Source organism: Tasmannia lanceolata, unplaced genomic scaffold, assembly GCF_043159265.1.
Source record: "Tasmannia lanceolata isolate RefF3 unplaced genomic scaffold, GAP_Taslan_0.1 ptg000006l, whole genome shotgun sequence".
NCBI classification, from domain to species: Eukaryota; Viridiplantae; Streptophyta; class Magnoliopsida; order Canellales; family Winteraceae; genus Tasmannia; species Tasmannia lanceolata.
In genome coordinates, this window is record NW_027518683.1 from 40,109,297 (window position 1) to 40,122,925 (window position 13,629).

Sequence of the window (13,629 nt, forward strand, 5' to 3'; positions counted from 1 at the left end):
CCTTCGACAGTCAAACTCTAAGGCAAGTGATAGTGGACTTTCATAATAATGGTTTCTTTAATGGTTTTGATATTATAGTTATGTTCCCTATGTTCATGCTCATTGTCTTTCATTTAGAACTACAATATTATCCACTTGAAATAATTTCTTATGATCTTTTTATTTTTTTACCATATGCATATACACAATGACTTTGAGCTGCCTTACCTCGGTAAGGCGATGTTTGACCCATATATATTATATATATGATGACTTTGAGCCACATGCTTTGGTATGTGAAATATGTTGACCTGTGTATATACATATGATGATTCAGATTTGAGACTGTATACTTTGGTATACGATGTGATTTTTTTTACAGTATCTATCTATGCTTTTCCTAAAATACAAGGTTTTGATTCTTGCGTTATTTATCTCTACCATGATCCATTGATATCCTCTTTGTTGTTCTCATGTCTTTTGACGATCGTACTCATACTTCTATTTCGATTTTCATATCTCTATTCAAGTTGTTGCCTATTCTATCCATTGACATAAGGATCATTTTTATAATACAATTTCATTACTGTGCGCTTTTATTATATGAGCCTACTAAGGGATCTTGTTCAGCTCGTTCTGACTCAGTTACTACAGTTCTTATAGGTTGACATGATAACATGAACACATAAGGGAGCTAAAGGGATCGAGGAAATAGTGTGGCCATGCGGCCTTGTCGGGCAAAGTACTTTTACTTTGTGAGTTGTGTTAGGTTTTTTTTTAGTCCGCTTGTTTCCCTTTTGGGATAGCAATTCGGATTTTGGGATTTCAGAATTTGGAAAAAAAAATTATGTCTAAAAAAATTTGCCCAAAATCCGGGTCGTTACAGAATAAGATTTTGTATGGGTTATTTGGTTTTTAGCAGGTTCTTTCCCGTTGCAATCCGATGTCGGAATTGGGTCTTTACAACTAATCTACATTAAAAGGGATAAACATATTGCATTGGATTATCACATATGCACTCCATATGTGAAGTCTGAAAATCAGTAGTGTGAAATTTTCACCAAGGCTCTAGCTTGTAGTCAGTTCTCCTCATTCCAAGTTGGGCATGGATGATATATATATATATATAGGAATGTGTTTGATAAACACATTAATGTGTGAATTTTAGGTACTTAGGGATGCATATTATTTAATTAAAGCGGTGCTATGATGGTATTTTTCCTTGTTTTTATGTTTCAGGTTATTTTCAGGAAATCCATGGAAAATGGGCTTGGAGGGGAAATTAATTCACATTTATTGACCGTCGTTTGAATGGTCCATATCAGCCCACAAAAAGGATTCAAGAGGTGCGCTCATTGGTAAGATCGAAATTCATATCGAGGCCTGCAAACTTAACGATTCAGATCATATCAATGTGACGGTTTAGTGGTGCAAGTAATTTACAAATTGACCGTCAATTTATATGGTTTGGATCTTTTATTGGATATGAAGAGGAGAGGAGAAATATCAAGTGTTTGTGTACAATATAAAGGAGGGGTAGTCTTGCCATTTGCAAATAATTATGGCGATGGGTGTAATTATTTTGAAGAGTAGGGACAATATGGTGGTTTCACAAGCACCAGAAAAAGTTGAGTGGAATGGATGAATTCACCCCCTTACAACTCATCAATCACCGTATAACATTAGAGTTGAAAGCAAAAGGGGATCAAATTTGGTAATATGTACACCCAACTTTTATTATATTTTGTAACACAGAAGAAAAAGGGATCAAAATTGGTAACTTGCCAACCAAACCAAATTTGAGCCCAAATTATACACGTTTTCTCCCTTCTTTGGACGTTATTTCCACACTATTATGGTTAGCAAAAAGATGTGGAATCTTATTTTTAGTAACATCCACCCCTACTTCTTAGCAATCCACTTATTTCCTATTGGTGGAGAGTTTCCAAAAGCAAGAGGCAAAATAGGAAGGAAGTGGACGATTCCTACTTGCATTAAGAAATTTGACGTTTTTGGCAATTACCAAGAGGAGGTGGACGTTTTCTGTATATGGAAAAAAGGTTGGACGTTCCAGGAGGGCTCTCTCTCTTCTCTCCTCTTAATAGTTAACTCTTGAAAGAAATTCAATTTTTTTCCTCTCCCTTGGCTACCATAAACCAATTCCAAGAACTCAAATTCACAAGAAGGCTCAATCATCATGAACCAGTGTTTAAAAACGCGGATTTGACGCGGAACGCGGCCAGGAAAAATCCTTGTCGACTCAACGCGGACGCGGCCAAGAATGCGGTTGACGAGGTTGACGCGGTCATAACTTGGGAGAGGCGAAGGAGTTTAATAACTATGTAGGGCAAAACGCGGAATGCGGATGTGGTGCAATGCGGAACGCGGCCAAGGCAAAAAGGAGTCGACTCGGGGGAGTTCCTTGTCGAGTCAAGGAGTTTTTGAACACTGTCATGAACCATCCAAGAAGAATTGGAGAGGAGCTTTAAAGATGAGGGTCGAAAATTTCTTTTCTTTCTTTTGGAATATGCTTGTACTTGGACAATTCAATTAAAGGGGAAGCACTCTTATTCTTTTGAATTATTGTTTATTTTTATTTCTTTTAGTTTAGATTATTGATCATGGTAATCTTTTATTATTTGTGTTTTGAATAAATAATGAGTAGCTAAATTTTTAATCTTAGGGTTTAGATGAAGCCTTAAGGGTAGATTAAATTTGTTAGATTGTGTGATCTAACGGTCTAGATTCAATTTTGTGAATATAATTTTAATATACAAGGGGTTGTAAATTCGAATTATAGATCATATATGCCATTGATTATCTCTTGTATATGTGATCGTTGATGAGAATTTATAGAGTATTGTATAGATATTGAAAATTGTTTGTGTACTTGATCAATTACTAATGGAAAATCTCATCCATTGATTGGATTTTTCATTGATCGGATTGATCATCTATACAAGTCAATCTAATTCAAGATTGTGATCGAAGCGAATCTATATATACAAACTAATAATTTTTATCTAACCTATGGTGGATTCTAACCTTAAGACTTTTTATTTGAATTTTAGGCAACATTCTAATAGTTTTACAACTTTGCACCTAGATAGTTCTTTAAGTTTTTCATTAAATTAAATAATTATTGTGTTAGATTAGTGACTAAATTAGTGGTTAAAATTCTCAATCAAATCAGTCCTTTAATTTATTTTATAAAAAAAATTTAGTAGTTAAATTGCTTGAATAGGTTTCCCTTAGATTAGAGAAGTTGTTTCTATTAACTGGAAAATTGTTAGACTAGTAAATTGGCTTTAATTTAATCATCTAGATTAGATAATTAGTAGTTATATTTGGATAATTGTTCACTTTGCCTAAGTTAAGAGGTTTAATAGCTCTTCCCTGTGATCGACCCGTAACTACGATTGACCCGTGCGCTTGCGGTTTAATTTTGTGCAAACAGTGTTCCTGAGCTATAGCTCAGATAAGCTTATCTGAGCTATAGCTCAAAAACACATGTGGGCCCACATTGTTTGGGGGATCCAAAGCATTCATTTGGAAGGCCCAAAGCATTCATTTGGAAGGCCCTTCCATGGATAGGGTGTGTACCGAAAATCAGCCCTGCAGGATCATCCTAACCCTGCCATTTGTGAAGGGAAAAAATGCCAGAAACATGGACACACATTGTCTGTCCATTTCCCCCTCCACCTTTGATTGGGTTAGGATGATCATACAGGCTTGATTTTTGGTACACACCCTATTCGTGGAAGGGCCTTCCAAATGAATCCTTTGGATCCCCCAAAAAATGTGGGGCCACAAGTGTTTTTGAGCTATAGCTCAGATAAACATTTTTGGGGGGATCCAAAGCATTCATTTGATAGGCCCTCATATAGATAGGGTTGTGGCTAAACAATCAGCTTCATACGATCATCCTAACCCTTTCATTTGTGGAGGCTAAAATGGATGGGTATAAATGTCCACAAATATGCCCATTTTTAACCTCCACAAATGGAAGGGTTAGGATGATCCTGTGAAGCTGATTTTTTTGCCACACCCTATCTATATGAGGACCTATCAAATGAATGCTTTGGATCATCCAAACAATGTGGCCCCCTATGTTTGTGAGCTCTAGCTCATATAAACAATGTGCCCCCCTATGTTTGTGAGCTCTAGCTCATATAAACATATATGAGCTCTAGCTTACAAACACTATTCCCAAATATATATATATATATATATATATATATATGAGGAAAAGGAGTGTACGGTCGACCGCATTTAAGGTTATATGCGGCTGAGGGCCCAAACACATTGGTCCCAAATTTTTGTGGTGATCAAAACCATTCATTTGCAAGGCCCCATCATAGATAGGGTGTGTACAAAAAAACAGCTCCATTGGATCATCCTATCCCCTCCAAAAGTGGAGGGCAAAAATGGGCAGATTTGTGGCAAACGGTGTCTGCCCATTTTGCCCTCCACTTTTGGATGGGTTAGGATGATCCTATGGAGCTGATTTTTTGTGCACACCCTATCTATGTAAGGGCCTTGCAAATAAATGCTTTGGATCATCCTAACAATGTGGGCCCACATGAGTTTTGGGCCTTCGACCGCACCTAAGCTTGGTGCGGTCGAGCGCACAATCTTATTCCTCTCTCTCTCTCTCTCTCTCTCTCTCTCTATATATATATATATATATATATATATATATATATATATATATATATATATATATATATATGAGAAAACAGTTTCTACACACAAGTTATCTAGACACTAGCTTAAAATACAATGGGTGGCATATTGTTTGGGTGATTCAAACCATTCATTTGATTGGCCCTCACATAGACAGGGTGTCCACAAAAAATCAGCTCCAAAGAATCATCCCAACCCTATGATTTGTGGAGGTAAAATGGACGTGTATAAACCTTCACAAATCTGTCCATTTTTTGCCTCCACGGTTCGAAGGGTTAGGATGATCCTATGAAGCTCAATTTTTGGGCACAACCTATCTATGTGAGGGCCCATCAAATGAATGCTTTGGATCACCCAAACAATGTGGGCCCCCACTGTATTTTATGCTAGTGTGCAGATAACTTATCTACACTTGAGTGTAGAAACCTCTCTCTCTCTCTCTCTACATATATATATATATATATATATATGAGGAATAAGAAGCTTAGGTGCAGTCGAGGGCCCAAACACATGGGTCCCACATTTTTTGTGCTGATCAAAACCATTCATTTGCAAGGCCTCATCATAAATAGGGTGTGTACAAAAATTCGGGTCCATTGGATCATCCTAACCCCTCCAAAAGTGGAGGGCAAAAATGGGCATATTTGTGGCAAATGGTGTCAGTCCATTTTGCCCTCCACTTTTGGATGGGTTAGGATGATCCTATGGAGCTGATTTTTTGTACATACCCCATCTATGTAAGGGCCTTTCAAATGAATGCTTTGGATCATCCTAACAAAGTGGGCCCACATGAGTTTGGGGCCCTCGACCGCACCTAAGTTTGGTGCGGTCAACCGCACACACCTTTTCCTCTACACACACACACACACACACACACACACACACACACACACACATATATATATATATATATATATATATATATATATATATATATATCCCGTAAAATCATTTCCATAGGCTGATCCTAGCCCTCCAATCTATAGAGGTTTCCATAATTAAAAAAGCATAAAGGAGGGGGGTAGGATTGAAATTATGTGGCTTTAATGGGTGCCTTTGTTAAAAAGCATAAAGGAGGGGGTAGGATTGAAAATATGTGGGTTGAATGGGTGCCTTTGTTAAAAAAGTCAAAAACGTGATGTGATGGCCCACATCATCGGTTGATCCAAACCGTCCATGTGATGGAACACATTAGAAATAGGTTGTGCCCGTAAAATCATTTCCATAGGCTGATCCTAGCCCTCCAATCTATAGAGGTTTCCATAATTAAAAAAGCATAAAGGAGGGGGGTAGGATTGAAATTATGTGGCTTTAATGGGTGCCTTTGTTAGAAAGCATAAAGGAGGGCGTAGGATTGAAAATATGTGGGTTGAGTGTGTGCCTTTGTTAAAAAAAGTCAATAAAGTGATGTGTAATTCTCATAGAATTTTGGGAGCAATTCAAATAATTCTCTCCTTTTCTCTTATGCTATATAGTGTACTAGTAAAAAACCCGTGCGATGCACGGGCCGACAAAGAACTGTACGGACCACGTCATAGGTTGATCCAAACCGTCCATGAGATGGAACACAACATAAATAGGTTGTGCCCCAAAAATCATTTCCATAGGCTGATCCTAGCCCTCCAATCTATAGATGTTTCCTTAAATCGGATGGTTAAGATCGCCCTATAGATTTTTATTAAAAAACCATAAAGGAGGGGGGTAAGATTGAAATTATATGGCATTAATGGGTGCCTTTGTTAAAAGCATAAAGGAGGGGGTAGGATTGAAAATATGTGAGTTGAATGGGTGCATTTGTTAAAAAAAGTCAAAAAAAGTGATGTGTAATTCTCATATAATTTTCAAAAAAATCAAAAAATTCACTTCTTTTCCTCCCAGCTTATAGTAGTAGATACTAGTAAAAAACCCCGTGCGATGCACGGGCCGACAAAGAACTGTACGGACCACGTCATTGGTTGATCCAAACTGTCCATGTGATGGAACACAATAGAAATAGGTTGTGCCCGTAAAATCATTTCCATAAGCTGATCCTAGCCCTCCAATCTATAGAGGTTTCCATAATTAAAAAAGCGTAAAGGAGGGGGGTAGGATTGAAATTATGTGGCTTTAATGGGTGCCTTTGTTAAAAAGCATAAAGGAGGGGGTAGGATTGAAAATAAGTGGGTTGAATGGGTGCCTTAGTTACAAAAAAACAAAAAATAAAAAAAAGTGATGTGTAATTCTCATAGAATTTTGGAAGAAATTCAAATAATTCTCTCCTTTTCTCATAGAATTATTTGAATTTCTCCCAAAATTCTATGAGAATTACACATGACTTTTTTTTACTCTTTTAACAAAGGCACCCATTCGACCCACATATTTTCAATCCTACCCCCTCATTTATGCTTTTTAGCAAAGGCACCCATTAAGCCACATAGTTTCAATCCTACCCCCCTCCTTTATGCGTTTTTAATTATGGAAACCTCTATAGATTGGAGGGATAGGATCAGCCTATGGAAATGATTTTACGGGCACAACCTATTGATGTTGTGTTCCCTCACATGGACGGTTTGGATCAACCTATGATGTGGTCCGTAAAGTTCTTTGTCGGCCTGTGCATCGCACGGGGTTTTTTATTAGTGTGTGTGTGTGTGTGTATATATATATATATATATATATATATATAGAGAGAGAGAGAGAGAGAGGTGTTCCTGCGCTGCAACGCACGGAGCTTAACTGCGCTTTAGTTATGTATAAAGCCTCCCATTGGTTAGTATAGTGGGTCCCCCGTTGAAACGTATAGCGGGTCCACAAGAAAGGAACCAATGGGAGGCTTTATAAACAACTAAAGCGAAGTTAAGCTTGTAGCCAAGAACGCTTTTCTCATATCTATAAGTGCGTATATATATATATATATATATGGGAAAAGTGATTCTGCTCGGTTGACTAGAAACACAGCTGGCGCACATTGTTTGGATGATCCAAATAATTCATTTGATAGGCCCCAACATAGATATGGTTTGCCCCAAAAATCAGCTCCAAAGGATCATCCTACGCCTTCGATTTGTGGAGGTTTATACCCGTCCATTTTAACCTCCACAAATCGAAGGGTTGGGATGATCCTATGAAACTGATTTTTTGGGCACACCCTATCTATATCAGGGCCTATCAAATGAATGGTTCGCATCACCCAAACAATGTGGGCCCCCATTGTATTTGTGGCTGACTGAGTCTGCTCGACCGACCAGAATCAATTTTCCCAATATATATAGAGAGAAAAGGGTTTCTGCGCTCGAGCGCAGATAGGCTTATCTGCGCTCGAGCACAGAAATATGGGCGTGGGGCCATTGGGGGGTGATCCTAACCATTCATTTGGAAGGCCCCATCATGGATGGGGGGCCTACAAAAAATCAGCTCCATTGGATCACCAATGGGTGTCCATTTGTGGGGCCAAAAATGGATAGATACTGTTTGTCCACAAATCTGTCCATTTTTTGCCCCACAAATGGACACCCTAAGGTGATCCAATGGAGCTGATTTTTGGGGGACACCCTACCCATGAAAGGGCCCATCAAATGAATGCTTTGGATCCCACCCAAAATGTGGCCCCACCCTGTTTCTGTGCTCGAGCTCAGATAAGCTCATTTGCGCTGGAGCGCAGAAACCATTTCCACATATATATATATATATATATATATATATATAGAGAGAGAGAGAGAGAGAGAGAGAGTGGAAATGATTTGTGAGCGGGTGCTCAGATAAGCTTATCTAAGTAGGAGCTCATTAACACATGTGGCCCCACATTTTGGGGGGGATTCAAAACATTCATTTGGAAGGCCCTTCCATGCATAGGGTGTGTACCAAAAATCAGATAAATAGGATCATCCTAACCCAATCAAAGGTGAAGGGGAAAATGGACAAACACTGTGTGCCCATGTTTCTGTCCATTTTTTCCCTCCACAAATGGCAGGGTTAGGATGACCCTATAGGACTGATTTTTGGTACACACCCTATCCATGGAAGGACCTTCCAAATGAATGCTTTTGACCCCTTAAAAATGTGGGGCCACGTGTGTTTGTGAGCTCCTGCTCAGATAAGCTTATCTGAGCAGCTGCTCACAAACTATTTCCTCATATATATATATGTGAAGAAAAGGATTGTGAGCTTGAGCGTTGGAACCTTATGGTGAGCTTGAGCTCTCAAACCAATGAGGCCCACATTGTTAGGATGATCCAAAGCATTCACTAGAAAGGGCCTTACATAGATAGGGTGTGTACAAAAAATCAGCTCCATAGGATCATCCTAACCCATCCATTTGTGGAGGTCAAAGTGGATAGACCACAAATCTGCCCATTTTTGCCCTCCACTTTTGGAGGGGTTAGGATGATTCAATGGAGCTGATTTTTGGTACACACCCTATCTATGATAGGCCCTTGCAAATAAATGGTATGGATCCTCACAGAAATTGTGGGACCCATGTAATTGGTGCACTCAAGCGCACCATTCCTTATTAGAGCTTGAGCGCACGAACATATTCCTCTATATATATATATATATATATATATATATATATATATATATATATATATATATATATATACTACTATATAGCAGAAGAGAAAATGAGAGGATTTGTTCATTTAACACGTCAATGTGGATGATTTTTACCGTTTTTTGCCCTCCCCACATATCTGTACATACTATCTATGTGAGGGTGAAAAAGGTATGAATGTTCAGAATTATTTGCAAAATCTGTGGAATTAACACCTAGCTGGTAATTTCGAATCTTGATTTGCTAGCCACCTTCTCCAAACGCTATGTCTCGCCCATCCTTTGCAATTGTATGTATTCAGATATTTGTCTTATTAGATGTGATGAAAAACTGCACGGAAATACTATTTCTTGAAAGGTTGCTAGCAATAATACGTAAAGAAAGAAGCTAGCAATAATAATCATTCCGTAGTAAAGTTTGGGAGGGAAATTACGGACAATGGGTACCTGGATATGACAATTACGGAAAAACTACAAAGAAAGGTATCAAAATATGACAATTACGAAAAAACTACTTTTCCTTATTAATTTTTTGAGGATATTACGAATTCCGAACACCTATAAAAATATTTACAAATTCTGGGCACCTTCAGACGAACAACAGATTATGGAAACCTCTATAGATTGGAGGGCTAGGATCAGCCTATGGAAATGATTTTACGGGCACAACCTATTGATGTTGTGTTCCATCACATGGACGGTTTGGATCAACCTATGATGTGGTCCGTACAGTTCTTTGTCGGCCCATGCAACGCACGGGGATTTTTACTAGTGTGTGTGTGTGTGTCTATATATATATATATATATATATATATATATATGCTCAAGCTTGAGGGGAGGTGTTGAAGTGAATGTTTGTAGTGGACCCCATCGTGGAGCTCACACTGATCATAGATTTACTATATATTGATAGGCATTATCCATATGTTGTCACTTTTGAGTGGCATGCTTGTAATATTGGGAAGTAAGGACATATAAAGTAGATTTTTTGGAAATAAGGACATGTACAGTAGATTTTTGGATTCTCGTGAGGACAATTGAATCTCAAAAATTCACTTTTCCCCCATTATCACCTTTTCCTTATCCTTCCTTCTCGTCTCCATTATCATGTTTTAACAAAAAAAATCCCAAAATCATGTGAATTTGACTTCAACCTAACTAGGAGTCTGGGAGGGTCAAATGCCAGTTTATCTAGAAAAAAGAAAGAGAACATCTTCAAATTGATGTAAATATCAGTTTAGAAGTCCTTATGCATTTAGAAATGGGGTCAGTAGTGTTATAATGAAGGGCTACGATTAGATGATAATAAAGGGCTAGGATTAAAAGTGTGCTAAGGGCATGGTTTTAAATTTCAGCCAAAATCCAAAATTTCGGACCGAAATCACAGAAATTTCGTGAAATTTCCGATTTCGCCCTTTATCAAATTTCGGCTAAAAAAAAAAACCTGTTACAAAATTTCGTCCGAAATTTCAAAAATTCAGGGTACCGAAACCGAAATTTTAAACCATGGCTAAGGGTAATTTTGAGAGTATATTATGCTTTGAAGGATTTTTAACTATTCTATTGTTATGTTTAGAGAATTGAAAATTTGAGAGCTCTCTCACCTCGTGGTCCTTGAACACTATTTTTGTTGTTTTCTCTAAGTTTACTTATTTTTTAATCTAGTTCCTTACCTTTACATCACCATATAAGATTTCAAATAGCAAAGGCTGCAGAAATGAATTAATAGAAACAAAAAACAACAAAAAAATAAGAGGTAATGGTCAAAGGATCAGATATGAGAGTATAGAGAGAGAGAGAGAGAGAGAGAGAGAGAGAGAGAGAGAGAGAGAGAGCTGGTGGTGGGTGGGTGGGTGGTGCGTGGGTGTGTGGGGGTGCGGGGATGCTTGAAAATGAAGTCAAGGTGAAAAGGTAGCGGGAAAGAGAGGAATGGAGAAGAGAAGAGTAGAGCGAAATTACCTATGATTTGTGGACACGGACACGAAGCGTTGGACACCCCAAAAATATAGAAAAGGGGCACGGCAAAAACAGAAAGGCTAAAACAAAAGGTGTAAATAATCATGATTTATGGATACGGATTCGTGTGTCAAGTTTCAACACGGATACGATGTGTCGGTCATGGAAACCCCTAAAACTCTAGAAATGGTGATTCACACATACATGTACATACATATAAAATTACTAAAAATACTGACTAGTATCATAATTTCCAACAATATCAATACAATATTCATTTTATAAACTAAAAAATCTTGGGATTAATTGACTATAATCTAAAAAACATGAGATAATCAAATAACAACGCAATCATCAATTTAATCTATTCTCTTCAGTCTCCAATATGCAGCGAGAAAGGGAGACAATGATACAGCCCTTGCATGTTAGCCAACGAAATAAAAATCATTATCAGAATAGTAAGCATCAAAATCGAAGTAAAGGGCTATCGAAAGAAATTAGTTGAACTTGTCCGCACAGATCTCAAAGAAAGACCCTAGTGCAGTTCAAAACTTAAGAGTAATGCACAGGCACAACCTAGATGCTCTGTAGTCGGGTTTGAGGGTCTGCTTGATCAACATCATTCAAACAAAAACAATGCCAAAATTACGTAATTAAAGAATGCACTTACAATTTCAAAAGTTTCCGCATGTTACCATAAGAAGCTGGAATTTCACCATCAAACTGGTTGTTATCAAGTTGACTGCAAAAGGAAAATCGCATAGAAGAGCAAAAATCAGAAACGCCATGATTTCTCACTATTAATTATAAGTAATGTCGACATGAAAGTGCATAATAAGACAATCAAGAAGAAGAGAGGGCATCAAACATCTAACTATGAACATTAGAAAAAGTGCACCACTATGCCATAAGCACTTGGGAACTCTTGCATTTTAGAATATTTGCTATCTAGTTGTCAAATAAAGATGCATAGGCGAGACAATCTTTACAGAAAGCACTAAACAGGTGAAGAAAGCTAAAGAAAAGCAAAGATCAAAATTTATGACTAAATAGAATTAAGATCCCCATAGGATCCTGAAATCTCTTTGGTCACATGTTGTTAGAAGGGCAAAACTCATGATCATCCCTGTTAAATTAACTACTGTACAAGTTCCAACAGTTATAAGACCATCATAGGTCATAAAGCCTAAGCCAGTATAAAGACAGTCCAAGATGGAAAAAAATTTAATTTTCAACATCAAAGAAAATAGCATTCCTTATCTTACCCAAAAGCAAAGAAATAAATAGCATGTATCAAAGAGAATAGCGCACTCACAGTTTACAAAGCCCAAGAACAATCCATCAAAAATATTGAAGTCATAACTTTTCAATATATATATATATATATATATATATAGAGAGAGAGAGAGAGAGAGAGAGAGAGAGAAAAGTGTAGCTACACATACGTGTAGCTAACTTAACTACACCGACGGCTTAAAATACAGTGGGCCCCACATTGTTTGGGTGATGCAAACCATTCATTTGATGGGCCCTCACATAGATAGGGTGTGCCCAAAAAATCAGCTCCATAGGATCATCCCAACCCTACGATTTGTGGAGGCAAAAATGGACGTGTAAAAACCTTCACAAATCTGTCCATTTTTGCCTCCACAGTTTGAAGGGTTGAGATCATCTAATGGAGCTGATTTTTTGGGCACACCCTATCAATGTGAGGTCCTATCAAATGAATGGTTTGGATCACCCAAATAATGTGGGCCCACTGTATTTTAAGCCGTCGGTGTAGCTAAGTTAGCTACACGTATGTGTAGCTTCACTTAACTCATATATATATATATATATATATATATATATATATATCTGTGTGTGTGTGTGCGCGCGCGCGTGTCTATGCTTGTATCAATTTTTACATCTATAGATACATAGACATCCATATACATAAATACATATATTTGTTAGAAATATCCGTTCAACCTTCAATAAGGGTATTTTCTTCTTTGTATAAAAGATAGTAAGGCGCATTAAGGAGTAAATAAATTGTCACGTGATTTCTCTTCTCCTCCTCTCTTTCTTTTTCATGGGTGGTGAGTACACTTTTACAGTCCACACTTAACTCAGAATGGAGTTGCAGAGTAGAAACATAAACAAATCACTGGCGTTGGTCTTTCTATGTGTTTCCACTTTGGGGCACCATAACAAAAAAAGGGCAGAGGCTTTAGCCATTCATATTTTAGGCACTGTTACAAGAAGCTCTCTCCCAATGATAACATGCACCTTCGTAGGCCATAGGGATGAGGTACATGATTTGGAGAGAGACCGTTGGGTTTAGGACAGCTATAGGTAATGAAGGGTTCAAAAATAGACAGTACATGATCTGAAATAGATCTTGACAAAGAAAAGGGAGTACCCACAAAGAATGTATCATTGACAGAAATAGAGTTTTTACTTGTGGGATTGGACGTGGAAGCCCCGAGGTGAACT

General features: G+C 37.8%; 1 protein-coding gene across 6 annotated transcripts in view; it reads right to left on the minus strand.

Annotated features, from left to right (window-relative positions):
- The window catches only part of LOC143880293 (putative LRR receptor-like serine/threonine-protein kinase At1g06840), a 133,906-nt gene that overhangs the window by 63,056 nt on the left and 57,221 nt on the right, over window positions 1-13,629 (minus strand). For all 6 annotated transcript variants that reach the window (XM_077383155.1, XM_077383153.1, XM_077383154.1 and 3 more), the window contains one exon: window positions 11,822-11,893. In XM_077383155.1, the coding sequence (XP_077239270.1) occupies window positions 11,822-11,893 (72 nt within the window). The remainder of the gene's footprint in view (window positions 1-11,821; window positions 11,894-13,629) is intronic.